At 45.0% G+C, this 16,513-nt stretch overlaps 2 protein-coding genes across 2 annotated transcripts in view; one reads left to right on the forward strand and one right to left on the reverse strand.

Moving 5' to 3' along the window:
* Positions 1-16,513, reverse strand: part of cyb5d2 (cytochrome b5 domain containing 2) — a 592,339-nt gene that overhangs the window by 410,896 nt on the left and 164,930 nt on the right. The window lies entirely within an intron of this gene.
* The window catches only part of zbtb16a (zinc finger and BTB domain containing 16a), a 163,300-nt gene that overhangs the window by 144,825 nt on the left and 1,962 nt on the right, over positions 1-16,513 (forward strand). Inside the window, exons 5-6 of the mRNA XM_080780879.1 lie at positions 2,049-2,219; positions 13,858-14,028. Coding sequence (XP_080637005.1) covers positions 2,049-2,219; positions 13,858-14,028 — 342 coding nt within the window. The remainder of the gene's footprint in view (positions 1-2,048; positions 2,220-13,857; positions 14,029-16,513) is intronic.

The raw sequence follows: 16,513 nt of genomic DNA on the forward strand, positions 1-16,513 counted from the left end.
AAAAAAAGCAGGCGAGAAAAGTGCCTTTGACCCCCCCTGCACAAATCCTGCCATTGTGACGCCTCCCATGCGGCCATGCACATCTCAATCACCCTCACGTTCTTCGCACAATCTTCAGTGTGCTCCATGTCGGAACAAAGCTGGCGGTATACAATGGTGCCTTGACACTGACCTTCAGAGGATTTAGGCTGGCCTTCGCAGTTAGTGCGAGTGCCAGGATTTCACCTGAGAATGGTATTGTGCTCTTTGTGACAAAGCTGGGAAGCGATCATTGTTGCTAGTTGATACTGTAACCGTCCTCATGTTGGCAATCTGTTCTGACAAGTCGCTCTCTATAGCTCCTCGCTCAACTACAGACCGAGGAGCAATCTCCCAGCTTTCCTTGCTCAGAACTGTGTTGGAAACAATTATCCACTTGAACCTCAGCATCACATTATTATTATTATTTCTTTTTTTTGGGGGGGGGGGGAATTCACTGCATTAGGTTTAGAACTCACCGGACATAGAACGAACACTGCATTAGGTTTAGAACTCACCGGACATAGAATGAACACTGCATTAGGTTTAGAACTCACCAGACAGAATGAACACTGCATTAGGTTTAGAACTCACCAGACAGAATGAACACTGCATTAGGTTTAGAACTCACCAGACAGAATGAACACTGCATTAGGTTTAGAACTCACCAGACAGAATGAACACTGCATTAGGAACACTGCATTAGGTTTAGAACTCACCAGACAGAATGAACACTGCATTAGGTTTAGAACTCACCAGACAGAATGAACACTGCATTAGGTTTAGAACTCACCAGACATACAATGAACACTGCATTAGGTTTAGAACTCACCAGACACAGAATGAACACTGCATTAGGTTTAGAACTCACTTAGAATGAACACTGCATTAGGTTTAGAACTCACCAGACACAGAATGAACACTGCATTAGGTTTAGAACTCACCAGACAGAATGAACACTGCATTAGGTTTAGAACTCACTTAGAATGAACACTGCATTAGGTTTAGAACTCACTTAGAATGAACACTGCATTAGGTTTAGAACTCACATACAATGAACACTGCATTAGGTTTAGAACTCACTTAGAATGAACACTGCATTAGGTTTAGAACTCACTTAGAATGAACACTGCATTAGGTTTAGAACTCACTTAGAATGAACACTGCATTAGGTTTAGAACTCACCAGACAGAATGAACACTGCATTAGGTTTAGAACTCACCAGACAGAATGAACACTGCATTAGGTTTAGAACTCACCAGACACAGAATGAACACTGCATTAGGTTTAGAACTCACCAGACACAGAATGAACACTGCATTAGGTTTAGAACTCACATAGAATGAACACTGCATTAGGTTTAGAACTCACTTAGAATGAACACTGCATTAGGTTTAGAACTCACCAGACACAGAATGAACACTGCATTAGGTTTGCAAATACAAATGTTGGCAATCGTTAAATAATTGTAGATGCACTATGGAATTCACTGTTTGTATGTTCAAATCAAATGTTTTGTTGGGTTATTGATTATGTATTCATTATTTGCCCTGGGCGAGGGGAGTGATACAAGGACAGAGAGGTTTATAGTACATATCATGGGTCCATTTGGTTCCATGTGTACACACTCTGAGTTAAATTAACACGGAGGACTTCACAGTGTAGTTTGGGGTCCCAGAGAGAAATAAAAATATATATCAAACTGGGGTTCAAATTGAACTGATTAAGACCCGTGGACGATTATACAAATGCCTTCTAAATCAGTAGGTTTCAAACATTTTGCCAACGACCCCCAAAATTATCTGTCCGCGGACATAGATAGCATATTATGTAGACCTAGCATTCTATAGTCGGTGTTTAATTCTAGTTTCATTGTACAGATATTCTACTGCTAGACGGATGTTAAGTTCTTATCTTGCTTATAGTATTACCTTGTGTTGTTCTTGCTTACTGTCACGCTGGACAAAAAAAGGGCGCCTGCTAAAGGCCTACATGGTAAAATTGTGTGCCGTTTTTCCTCCTTCCTGAAGGTACGGACATGGCCATCTTCTGCCTGCTGTGCGGGAAGCGCTTCCAGTCCCAGCCGGCGCTGCAGCAGCACATGGAGGTCCATGCCGGCGTGCGCAGCTACATCTGCAGCGAGTGCAACCGCACCTTCCCCAGCCACACCGCACTCAAACGCCATCTGCGCTCGCACACTGGTAAGCTGCGGCCCCCTTTTTGCACCTGTTGGAAGTACTGTAAGCTGAAAGAGGGGTTCATACATCATGGCAAATCATTGAACACGATTATGATCCAGCAGGGTATTAATGTTGGTACAGTGGTTTTCAACCAGTGGTCCGGGGACCACCAGTGGTCCTTGAGGGGGTTCCAGGTGGTCCCCAGATAGAAAGTTGGTGATCAAATAGACCATTACAGATCTTGTACTCTTGAGAGTGTAAAATTATCATTTTACACTCTCAAGAGTTAAGTTATTGTTAAACATCTGCATTAGTCTACACAATTAGAGAATGTAAAATATATTTTTTTGATCATCGTCTGCCTGTTATCTCTCCTATGGTACCAACATCAATACAGCATGGAATTGTGGACAAACAACAAAATATTCTTTAGTTTTGGATCTGCGAGGCTAAATCATCAAATAAATGGTGGTCTGTGGCTCAATATGAAAGCTGTGATATGCTGTGATAAGCTGTGATATGAAACTCACTGTAGTATATCGTCACTGTCGGGCAGAAAACTGTCCAAACCTTTTTTTTGTGCTTGATCATACTACAATGTCAAACAAAAGGCTCAAAACTAGCAGATCCAGAAGCTTGTTGATCTGCTACTCTTTCGATTATTTATTTGAATCCTGAAGAGTAACAGTTTTGGACATAATGTGGTTTCCACCTGCCAAAGGCTATAGACCTTATATCGACAAAATGATAATGATTAGATTTAGGAATATTAAAATTTGGAACAAAATAAATCTACAGCCAAATTAATGAGATTTGTGTAGTGGTATCTGCAGAAGTGGGTATACTTGTGCCATAAAGAAACAGCACCCTTGTGTTACAAAATCTCAGAAACATTGACATGAACTCTGCTGACAAAAAAAATACATTTTTTCCAAGGTTGTCGCTCATATTGGCAGTGTTTACAAAACAAAACCAAACAAAAGACAATGAATCGACTTATTTCTTAGACGTATTTTGTGGGCCAGTACTGTTTGCAAACTCACTTGATTCCCACACAGAAGGGACAATGGGAGTATTTTGGACTGAAGAAATATATATTGTTCAGAATGAGCAACCAAGCAGAATAGAGTTCAGCCACCGCTCATGTGATTATCGTTAATTTGTCTCAAATGCTACGTATTTACACTGTATTTTCTGTCCGTGAACAAAAAGTCTAACCAAATCGTATTATACATTTACTTTTATTCATTTTCATGCATTTTCTTTACAAGAGTCTTGTTTTTTTGTTTTTTTGTCCATTCAAAACCACTCACAGAGGCTCGGTTCAGAGGCTCATGTTCTTGTATTGATCAGTCAGTAGAACGTCAATCCGAAAAAAAGGCTCTTCAATATAGTCACCTTTTGTCAGTTTAAAAATGTTTTTGCTCTGCTTTTCTGTCCTGGATTTTTATATAAAAAAATATGTATTCATTCATAATAACCACATGACCCCTGGTGTCCTCATTCTGGGCATGTGAATAGGCAAACATTCAGCAAAAATAGCCTTCGAGCTCTTGTGTCGCAACAAGACTCATTGTGAGCTTGTATCGGATATTAATGCTATTTGGTTCAAATTCTCTCGAGATAAAATAAGTATGAGCATGGACCTTTTGCCTTACAAATTCTAAATAATAGTCCCATGCCAGCTCAGTGTACCCTGCTAATTGAGCATTCATTTAATGTCATGCTAAAATACAAATTTGCGTCAATAGCTAATGAGTGAAGGCGTTGAAATATCTCTTCGTGGTATTGCATGAAATGATGAAACCGGAGAAGCTACTGCATGCCATATTGTGATGATATAGCCTAGATATATGTGCTGCTATCGGCAAGCAAATTGTCTTGTAGAGGGAGATGAATCACCAGTGTAATCTACAATAATTTACAGTCTTGTTGATGATTACATTGCTGACAGATCCTTGGACCTCCTAAAATGTAGCTCAGCTCTCTTCATACTGGCATTGTTCGTTCCATAGAAATGTATACCACACATTGTTATTTCTTAAGAGAAGTGCTCTGATGGTGCTTCCTGATATATATATATTTTTAAAAGACATTGCTCGCTGCAGGTTGTCAGGTCAACATGCCAGTTGTTAATAGGAATGGTATGTGACAAAGCAATTTGCCACCAGAGCCACCGGTCGCTTTGCTTCAAGTATTCAGTAGACATGGATAGTGGATACAAGGACGTTCCCCAACGTCGACTAATGCTGCGACAAAAAAGTTCGTCGGCTACCTTATTTCACTGCAGAAAACTAAATGGAAACTAAATTAACTATACCCTTGGACGCCGGGGGGGCCAACCAGGCTCTGTGGAGGCCCAACCATGCTCTGTGGAGGCCCAACGAGGCTCTGTGGAGGCCCAACCAGGCTCTGTGGAGGCCCAACCATGCTCTGTGGAGGCCCAACGAGGCTCTGTGGAGGCCCAACCAGGCTCTGTGGAGGCCCAACCAGGCTCTGTGGAGGCCCAACGAGGCTCTGTGGAGGCCCAACGAGGCTCTGTGGAGGCCCAACCAGGCTCTGTGGAGGCCCAACGAGGCTCTGTGGAGGCCCAACCAGGCTCTGTGGAGGCCCAACGAGGCTCTGTGGAGGCCCAATGAGGCTTTACGGAGGCCCAACGAGGCTCTGTGGAGGCCAAACCAGGCTCTGTGGAGGCTCTGTGGAGCCCCAACCAGGCTCTGTGGAGGCCCAACCAGGCTCTGTGGAGGCCCAACGAGGCTCTGTGGAGGCCCAACCAGGCTCTGTGGAGGCCCAACGAGGCTCTGTGGAGGCCCAATGAGGCTTTACGGAGGCCCAACGAGGCTCTGTTGAGGCCAAACCAGGCTCTGTGGAGGCTCTGTGGAGGCCCAACGAGGCTCTGTGGAGGCCCAACGAGGCTCTGTGGAGGCCCAACGAGGCTTTACGGAGGCCCAACAAGGCTTTACGGAGGCCCAACGAGGCTCTGTGGAGGCCAAACCAGGCTCTGTGGAGGCTCTGTGGAGGCCCAACCAGGCTCTGTGGAGGCCCAACGAGGCTCTGTGGAGGCCCAACCAGGCTCTGTGGAGGCCCAACCAGGCTCTGTGGAGGCCCAACCAGGCTCTGTGGAGGCCCAACCAGGCTCTGTGGAGGCCCAACGAGGCTCTACAGAGGCCCAACCAGGCTCTGTGGAGGCCCAACCAGGCTCTACAGAGGCCCAACCAGGCTCTACAGAGGCCCAACCAGGCTCTACAGAGGCCCAACCAGGCTCTACAGAGGCCCAATGAAGCTCTAAGGAGGCCCAACGAGGCTCTGCGGAAGCCCAAAGTGTCAGTGTTTTCATTAGCGGGAGGTTGGATTAATGTTTTTTATGCGCCGATCATGCCTATTTCATCTCATTTTGAGCCTTAATTTCCATAAAGGCAGCGTGCACACAGGGATTTTGGCCGTTTTTATGGACGCTAGCGGTGGTTAGCTAAAAATGCAAAAAGAAATGCTATATTTATTCTCGGGGGTGGCTGGACAAAGATAGATTAATCTCGTTAGGAAGGAACTAGTGGACAAGAAATCCAGTATAAGTCATTGGTTGGTTGTATGCTGAAAATAGCAGATCTACAAGCTCAGTCATTACGATGGCATCAAGGCCCGCCAAAATACATTTTAGTCGGCTAAATCAACTGTAGATTTAGTCGACTAAAATCTTATGATATTTTGTCAACTAAAACTAGACACTAAATCATTCCAGGTGACAAATATGTGACTAAAACTAAATGAAAACTATTGAAGAGACTATGATTAAAACTAAAATCTAAATTTGCTGTCAAATCTGCTGACATCCCTATGATCGTGGAATATGAATCAAACAAACAAACAAAGACCATTCACATTTGACCGTTTTTATTTTTTTCCTCCTTTTTTTTCCTTTCTTTTTGTTCAGTCCAGTAGCCACTTTTGCTCAGGGCTCTGGCTCCGTGCCGAGACGAGGCCGTGTGCTGCTAATAAATGATAAATGATAGCCTGGCAAACACTGCAATTCAGGGCAAAAAAATGCAACCCTCTATAACCATGACAGAATATGAACACATGGAAATGAATCCCTTTTCGTTCACAAGGGACGGACCCCCGCCACCCCCCCCCCCCCTCCCTCCCTCCCTTCTCTTCCACTCTCACACACGCTCGCTCGCTCTCTCTCGTTCTCCTTTTTTTCCCTCTCTCTCCCTCCCAGCCGGCTGTCTGCGACCTTAAATAACAGTCTCACTGTCAGAGCCGATTTAGTTCACCGGCTCGCGGATAAATATTTGAAACGAAAGGCGGCGAGATGAGAGCAGCCAGCCCTATTTACAAGCCGGGCGCGCACACACACACCATTAGTGTGTGGTATAGTGGGGGTTAGAGGGAGGGGGGAGGGGGGCTGCTGAGACTAAAGGCGGCTCTGTGTACTGTACACATGAATGCATCTGCTTTGGCAGCAGACATCGGCGAGGACACACGTACCGTCTCCCGTGCACCTGCCCCCCTCCTCCTCTTCCTCACCCCCCATGCCCATCTCCCCTCTCTCTCCCTCTCTCTCTCTCCCTCTCTCCCTCTCTCTCTCTCTCTCTCTCTCTCTCCCTCTCCCTCGGTCTCGCATGCTGCAGCTCCAGACGAGACGACGTGCAGCCTTGTGCCACTTTGAACTCAATCCGTTGGTAGGCGTGTGTTAAATCACAATGAGCCGGCCGTGAAATAGCAATCGCTTAAATATGACGCGAAGGGCTTTTGTTGTGGTGGGGGGGGGGGCTGGATTATAAAGTCGCACAGCAGCTCCCCCGAAAATAAGTCCCTAATTTTCCCTCCACCAAAACGGAAACGAATGGCGTAAATGGCGTGTCTTAGCATATTTTTTTCTTCTTTTCTTGTGCTTTGATGTTAATAATATCATTCATACGTTGTGTGTGCTAGCTCGTGTGCTGCGCCCCAGACAGGAACCAGGCAGCTTATCTACCTCAAGGGAGGCACCAAAACTGGACCTGGGCTGTTTTATTTTTTGTTTTTCAGGGGGGGCTGCTGGTGTCCTTGTGGGAAACTAGTGTTACTACCCTTTTCACGCAACAATCACCCCCACTAATCAAAAATGAGTCCTGGCCCTGTAACTTTACCCCCCCTCCCTCTTAAAACATAAGGCTGTAAGCTCCGTACAGATGCCTGCACAATGAAGACGGCTCTTTATGCACAGGCACGATTCCAGATAACCGTTTATTTCACTATATCTGAATTGCCGACTTAACGCCTGATTTATACTTGTTGCAAGCCGGTGGCTCGCACCCGGAAATAGACGATCTACAAGCTCACAGCGCGTCGCAGTTGCGAGCTTGTAGATAGGCTATTTTCAAGACGAGATGCGCTGGCACAACTAAGTACAACTCAGGCTTTATCTTTGCATGCAGCCTCGCTGATGGCTCTGACATTGAATCACCGTTTAGGAGGAAAAAAAACATTTAATGGTGTTTATTTCAGCGTCTTAATCTCGCTTTCTCATTCTCTTAGAGATGGCTGTCGCTCCCCCCCACCCCTCTGTCTCTCCTTCACTCCCACCTTCCTGCATTTTGTCCTTTAATTTTCAATATCACGCTTTGGGTCTATCCGTCCCTTTTCTCTCTTTTCCCGTCTCTCCGCATCACTCGCTGTCTGTCTTTCAAAAACCTCGGTCGTACACGAACAACACACACACACACACACACACACACACACACACAAAACAATATGGGAACATAATGACGGCAGTCATGGCACCCCTCTCTCTACACCCGTTCCCCGCTCTGGCGGTTAAAGTAGAAGATGGCCCCAGCCCTCGTTAATATTCTGTTGCTGTGCGCCTGTGTGTGTGTGTGTGTGTGTGTGTGTGTGTGTGTGTGTGTGTGTGTGTGTGTGTGTGTGTGTGTGTGTGTGTGTGTGTGTGTGTGTGTGTGTGTGTGTGTGTGTGTGTGTGTGTGTGTGTGTGTGTGTGTGTGTGTGTGTGTGTGTGTGTGTGTGTGTGTGTGTATTGTTTTGTTTCTTGTTTTTTACTTGGAGCCCAATTGCTATGTGAGCCCCGATTGCGATGGAGTGTTTTGTGTTTTGCTGCTGTATGTGATTGTGCTAGGCCTTGGAAAAAAAGCAATGAGAGAGAGAGAATGATGGGCCTGGCAGTGACAGAGGCTACTGATTTACGGCCTCTTATCGTATAATGAACACGCCCCCAGTGCCCACAGACACGCGTTCCCACCATGGATGGCTCGGGGCTATGGGGTGCCTAGGCGGCATGTGGGGTGGGGGGGGGGGGGGGCTTTACAATGGAGGTGAGGTTGGCTGTTTGCTGGCGAGAGGCAGGTGGTGGTGCTGGGGGGTGGGGGGGCTACCCAAGGGTCCACTCACCGTGCCATGGTTCCGCCTCACTGTGCTGGATCCTCATCTGCGCCCCTGCCTGCCATTAGGACAACGCATTGTACACAACAAGGTCTGGGTTCCAGAGAGAGAGAGAGAGAGTCAGCCTGGAGGAAAGAAAGGAGTAGAAAGATGTAAGAGGTGTGCAAGAAGAGGGAGGGAGGGAATGAAAAAAGAATGAGCGAGGTGGGTTGGATGGGGGTGGTGGGCGGGAGGGCTACAGAAGTGTCAGGAGTCACGGACGATGTATTTGCGATGCTGGCGAGCTTAATGTATTCCTGACTAAATGAGGTCCTGTCTGGCCTTTTGTGCCCACTGCTAGACGTGATCACGGATGGAATCGTCTCGGATTCTTTTGGCGTCAAACGCAGACCTCTCTCTCGCGCGCGCGTTAAGTGAACTGGTTTACCCAGGCTTCGCTTAATTTGACGCAACATTTTAAGGTGTTGGCTAACAGAGGCGTTGGTTAGAGCAACAGGACATTAGCAGCCAATAGCTCTCCGTAAGGCGCCCAGTGAGCATTAGCATCCCGCTCGCCTTGTCTGATTGGGGCCCCTAATTAAAGGCAGGTGAATCCGAGCTCAATTATTATTCCTGCAGCGTTGTGCGAGCCAGCCTGCGCTGTGATGGATTGTGATCTCTGCTGTGGCTGAAACGCTAGAAAGAGCACAATGTCTTACAGCGGGAGCCACTGATAACTTCATGCCGACAAATAAAGACTGTCACTTTTATTGATTTTCACCCCCAACCCTCTCCCTCGCACACATACACACATTCCCTGCCCATCTCTCTCTCTCTCTCGGTTTTTATCCCCGTCTCCCCCTCATCAAAGCGTCCCCTTAATCGGAATAGCTTCAAACATCACAAGGCGTGGAAAAGCCTTCCTAAAACGGAAAACAAACAAAACTCAACGCGTCTGACACAAAGGCGTCTTCATTCTCACCTCTTAACATAAACAAATGAACCAATAAGCACGTAAATAGCATAGAGACATAAAAAAGAGCATAATGCATAAGGACCTGAATAGGAAAAACAAAAAACCCCAGTAAAACATGCAGGATGAAATTGACATTGTCTCTTAACCGGCGCCCTGGCAGTGGCAACCGCATAACGACAAATGCAATTTATTCCCCGGCACGTTGCCACTTGGACAGGCAGATAATGAAACGCGTAGGTCATCAGCGGTGACTTAAACCTTCAGCAGTGGAGTGAAATACATTAAATATCCAGAACATTACATAGCTGGCACAGCTGTGTGTGTGTGTGTGTGTGTGTGTGTGTGTGTGTGTGTGTGTGTGTGTGTGTGTGTGTGTGTGTGTGTGTGTGTGTGTGTGTGTGTGTGTGTGTGTGTGTGTGTGTGTGTGTGTGTGTGTGTGTGTGTGTGTGTGTGTGGGGTGTGGGGGGGGTAAATGATGTGGGGCCTCTTCAGACACAGGGACACAATTAGTCATTGGGGCTGCTGGTGAGAGCACCCCTGCAAATCATAATAGCCCTGATCATTGACATCTGAATAGCATTACTCTGCCCCCCCTCCGGGGTTCAGATCTGCGACGCTGTGAAGCAGAGAGTGTAAGGATGGAATGGAATAGAAGGGAACGCCTCTGGACTCTTATTTCACTTTGGAACATTTTTCTTTTTTTCCCCTTTTAACCACTTAAAGGTGCACGAAACCCTAGGCCGATTTTGAAGTTAGTTTTTTTTGCCGTATGTGGTTTTAAAATAAAAAACGACTACTACAGCAGATTAAAAACACGAATGGCTGGCTGCATAATGCTGAGCTTATAGTATACTGTGATGTAAGCAACACAACCTGCAGCTAGTCAAATTCATAACGTCCTGCGCGTTAGATTGAGGTGTGTGAATGTGCAAGCAATGACCATCGGGGCACACCTAAATCTAGCACACCCACTATTCATTTTATTATCTGCAGCCGCGTTGCTGATTATCCTTAATTATTTCTGCGCCATCCCTGAACATATCCGGACCCCCTAAGCTAGGGTACGGCATCAGCCAACTACGAACATGTTCGTATACCTTTTAGCGTTGATCCAGTTGCTATGCAACGCCTCCGTCCCCACCAGCTATGGGTTCTTTACATCCAGCCCCATTTACGCTCCATTTACGCTCCGTTAAAACAGGATTGTCACAGCCCCGTATCTCTGAAGCTTCGAGTCCATGGTAATTCGCCGCACATCCGTCGTTCAGATTTAATTTGTGACTTTGTCTCGCATCGCTCCCGACATATAACGGTTTCTGGCGAGAGGTAAAGAGTGTGTGCTAATGCTAATGATCACTCCTCACAACAACAACAGCCCCCTCCTCCCTGATAACCCGGAAATGAAAACGGAGGCTGTACAATGGGAGTCAATGGCTGGCAAGGCTTAGCTGTGCTTATGCTACCACCTAGCGGTCAATAAAGGAATTAACTGAAAACCTACTAAATAACCGACCTACAACTTGTGAACCTTTTTCCGTTATTTTGTTTAACATTTTTGCCCATAAAGACATTGAAAGTGGTTATGTTCTATTTCCCTTCCTTCCTCCGCATGATTTGAAGAAGCGGCTACAGTCGGGGTTGTCCATGACTGGCGCTGACAGTCTTTATCTGGTGGCCTATTTCCTTGACATATCACCAGACGGTTGATACCAAAGCACATGCAATGGCCACTGCAGGCAGGCATGTATCTGTTTAGAGTGCATAACGAGACTGGGACCCGACGGACCACAGCGCCTCGACTTAACTAAGGAGAAATAAAATCCATACTAAATAATGTTATTGTACATCCCTCCACTCAATATTGCCTCAGTATTGCCTCTCAGGTCCACCAAATGGCCCATGCTTCACGATAGACTGATAAGCTACAGTCGGCACGGGATGATCAACTAAATTAATGTTGCTGGTTTATATGCAAAGACCTGCTATCTTTGATCTGAGCTAAATAAATCTTCCACTGCTCAACGTATACCTCGGCACAGCACCATTTATTAAGATGAAAGTCATTAACCTTCAACCTATATAAAATACATCGGGAGGAAACCACCTAACTCCAATTTGGAGGGTTTCTTTTTATCATTTATAATTTTATTTTTGCATACCTATATCCTGACAAAATGAGCAGTTAGGTGGTTTCTTCCCGACAGCAGAGATATATAAATATAATTACATTAATAAATACAAATGTGAACTTGTAGACGGTCACCATAATAGTGTACAGTAAAAGGTTAAACCCTCTTCCTCCAGCTATGTGCTACTCCAATTTCACAACAATGAATGTACAGCATACAGTAGCCAGCATGCAGGTAATCTGTCATGGAGCACACTGGGAAACATACAGTAGCTGCCTCCCACTGTTGAACCTGTTTGACATGTCTATCTTTTATTATTTCCCTAAAGCCTTTGTAGTTTGTATGGCTGAGTAATTACGCTGTAAAGTAGAAAATACTGTCAAAACAAAAATAAGAGCAGATTTAAATAGGCTGTTAATTGTCATCTAAATATGATATTTTTAAGGCACTTGTTCTTGAGACTTCCTTACATTTAACTTTGGATCATTCTAGGTATGGGTAATAATGACATTAATATATACTGTTATGGGTAACGCGTATTCTTTCAATGCAATCCGTTCTGTATCTGCAAACGTTGCTTTTGGGTGAAAACCATGGATGTTTAAAGATTCCACTTCAAAGCTGCTTTCTCATCATCCAGGCTTAAAAGAAAAAGAGAACACACTTTTGAATCATGTTCAAGGATATCATAAAAGAATATTTAAAAAAAGTTTTGTTTTCTTTCTTTCTTTTAAGGGTTAGACAGCATTCACTCTGCAGTAGTCATTCATCTGATCTCAGTTGCATTCTTACATACAGTAATAATGATAGTTACGATGCTGCTTTGATGTCAGAAATTAGCTATGACTTGTGCCAGAGCCTCAAAAACCATAGAACAAAATGAGCTCAAATAAAATGATCTCTTTAATTAATTTAAGGAGGTTGTGCATACATTTGTATTGTTGTGTGATCAAGATATGTGGCCAGATGTGACCATTTGTAGAATCATTGGGAAAGGACACGGTATGTTGCAGGTTACCTTTGGATGCGTTTTAGTTTTAGTACAGTAGCTGTGAAATAATTTGTGTTATTTCACAGGACATATCACAAACCTAGTGACGGTTATTATTATTAATCAATTTATTACATCAAATAGTTTGATTAGCTTTTACCTAGATTGTGTACTTCGTCTTTTGTGTTTTATAGGGAAGCAATATCGTAGCCATGATCATTCCATAGTGGTTACACCACCAGTACATTTCTTTGTAGAGTAGTTGGTTGGCTAGCACAGCTGTTTCTTGATACTGTGTCATTTCCCAGGGCAACGGTTACGGTTCACAAAGTTTGGAACGTGCAGAAAATGTGCAGGAAAAACTGCGTTCTCCCTAAATAACTTGAAAGCCTCCACCATAACCACTTAGACCATATACTTCGCTGTACATCAAATAACGGAAATGGCTGAAAGCTTGCGTGGAGTTTTTGGTGGATCTGCTACTTCCCTGAATGTTTTGCCGAATGTCCACCTGTTTTTGCAGACATTTATTGTTATGCCTATAAAGACATGCCCAGAATAGCCATGCCAGAGCTCACATGGTTCATTGTACGATCACAAGATGTCATGAAGAAATGTTCAGACAGCTGTGAGAATGTGGCCAGACACGCACAAATCAAGAGAATCCAGAGGGCTTTATTTATCACTGACTCATACCTGCAGCCAAGTATTGGTGTGGCATGTTCCACAAGAAAAGAAAAACAAAACAGAAAAAACAAATAGCAATACGATATGCAATGTAATAAGAGAGACAATACTGGATTGTAAATAATGAGGAAAGAAGATAAAATAAGGTTATGAATTATGGGCAAAAAGTACAGATCAGGGATGACCCCGATGGCTGAATGGTTGGGGAGCGTAATGGGCCCGATGCTCTGATCAGCGACCCCCCGGTTCAAGTCCCAGCCGTCCGGATCATTTGCTGTACGTGGAGAGAAAGAGAGAGAAGAGCGATGAAATACACTAATATTTCATCGCTCTTCTCTCTTTCTCTCTCTCCACGTTTCCTGTATCTACCCAACATCTATTATCTATCTATTATACTAATATTTATTTTCATTGATTTTTATTTTTACATGTCATTCCAGCAGGTGACCACCAGTTTGAGTGTACATATATCAGACACACAAAATGACCTGTGCTTTTCTCCAACACGTGTCATTCCAGCAGGTGACCACCCGTTTGAGTGCGAGTTCTGCGGCAGCTGCTTCCGCGACGAGAGCACGCTGAAGGGCCACAAGCGCATCCACACAGGAGAGAAGCCCTACGAATGTAACGGCTGTGGGAAGAAGTTCAGCCTCAAGCACCAGCTGGAGACCCACTACCGCGTGCACACAGGTAAGACACACACCCACTACCGCGTGCACACAGGTATGACACACACCCACTACCGCGTGCACACAGGTAAGACACACACCCACTACCGCGTGCACACAGGTATGACACACACCCACTACCGCGTGCACACAGGTAAGACACACACCCACTACCGCGTGCACACAGGTAAGACACACACCCACTACCGCATGCACACAGGTATGACACACACCCACTACCGCATGCACACAGGTAAGACACACCCACTACCGCATGCACACAGGTATGACACACACCCACTACCGCATGCACACAGGTAAGACACACCCACTACCGCGTGCACACAGGTAAGACACACACGCCAACGCCTGTCACCGTCACCCAGTTATATTGTTACTTATTACTTGGAATCAAGAGTAATATATTATATTACATATTATATTACATATTACTTCCCCCACCAGCAAAAATGGGATCCTACAACAACACAATCTGTGTTGTTGACAGGGCTGAACTGGGACAAAAATTCGGCCCTGTCATTTTCGCGCAAATTTGGCCCAGACCGACCCACCACAACCACGCGCATATAGCAGAGACTCTACCGCCCGCTCCGTCGAGGCACACACAAACAAACAATTTAAGTCCTACCACTTTTACAGAACAACATAAATGATACAAACCAACAGACAACTACACAACCCTTTGTTGCTCTCACAAGAATGCTGGCAAAAGGATTCAAGATAGAAGAGGGTTTATTTGTCACTCACTTTGCCTGCCTGTCAAAAAAAAGGAAGAAGAAGAATCTGTTCTATCCTTCGTCATTTATATTCCATTAAGCTTACAGAAATCATATTGGCAATCGCTAAACATTGTACAGCAAAATCAGAACTCCCACTGCTAATTGGACTGTGGCTTTGTTTTGTCCCTTGGTGAAGTTATTGTTGAGTTTGTGCTCACACATATACTGTAGTGATTGTTCTGTATATGTATACAGTATAAAAGTGTCTGAATGCTTGGAAGAGAAGGGAGAGATAAAGAATTGCAGGCATAATTTGTGCATAATTTGCAGGCCAGCGTGTCTATGAGTAAATGTAAGCCACTGAATGTAGGTATTCCAGTGGATCACTTAACTGATCGTTAGGCAGGTAATCAAAGTCGCCCTCTTAACCCAACCTTGTCACCACTTACAATACAGCGGTCAAGATGTTGACCCTGGTGTAAAATATTGATGTCCCACATGGTCCCTGCTGTAGGAAGTAGTGATGGGAGCTGCCGTTCATTTTAGTGACTCCATTCGCTTCGTTCAGTTCACTTAATTTCAAATAATTTGTTCGCCATTCCGGCTCCACCCTCCTTGCGTACTTCGGTCCAATGACGAAAGAGGAACGTCTCTCTTCAGCCAATGAAAATATTGCATTCTGTGACTAACTGCGCTTTCCACGCGGAGCAAACTGAACGACAATTTGAGGAAGTGAAGTAGTTACCTGAGACCAGATTCTACAAAATGTATTCTTAATCATGACAGTTTTCTGAAAAACCTGTTTCTATTACAATAATTTTCAAACTATTTCATGTCAGGGGCCCCCAGAATGATATGTAATTTGCCGCCGACCCCCAACTGAAAATAAGTTGTTTGAGGGACACCCCCAGAAGCAAAGATATGAGTTAAAAACATTCACTGTGAAAGAATATATATTCTAAGATTTGCGCCACATTTTATTGATTTAAAAAAAAAGCTTGTAGATCTGGTATTTTTCAACAGAAAAGTGGTTAAAGTGGTTAAACGCTAATGCGACACAGATGCGTTCCTGTCCTAATTGGGTTAATATCATTCACCAAAAAGAACCCACTCCTTGAAGGAGTCACTCGCGATGACCCAACACTACTAGATTGTAACAAGTGGTGAAGGGAGATCTTCTGCAAACCAAACATGCAAATGTGAAAATGATTTCCCTAAAAATGAAGGGCTCAGAAGGATCTATTGATCCACACACATTTCCAGCTCCATTAAGATCTCGACACGGCTGATCTTTATGCGCTTGACTGTGTTGTGACGAGGAAATAAATATCCTTTGGAATGAATGAACGTTAGTTTCTGAGAGTGAGGGATAAGTGGGCATCTACGATGGTAGCCATGGCTTTAAGCTCTCTGCCTCTCTCACAAACTACTCTCTCACACACACACACACACACACGCACGCATGCGCACGCGCCACCCTCCCTCCCATGTCCCATTCAATAAGCCAGCTGTTAAGCCACACTATCAAGGCAGTCTGTCAAATAATTGCCTCCCCCCCGTCCACCCTTTCCCCTTTTGTGGGGGCTGGGGGGCTTTGCGGTAAGCTCGGGAGCACGAGCAGATAACAAGAGCAAGTGACAAGCTCATAGTCAAAGGCCACCGTGCACAAAAGGGAGCTGCTTGATGAATCATCGACGTTGGCAACAGTGACCCTCCCCCCACTGGCTCACACATCCCTACGCAAGATCAATATCCCCCCACCAGACA

Source organism: Protomyctophum bolini (assembly GCF_963924005.1).
Source record: "Protomyctophum bolini genome assembly, chromosome: 13".
Classification (NCBI taxonomy): Eukaryota; Metazoa; Chordata; class Actinopteri; order Myctophiformes; family Myctophidae; genus Protomyctophum; species Protomyctophum bolini.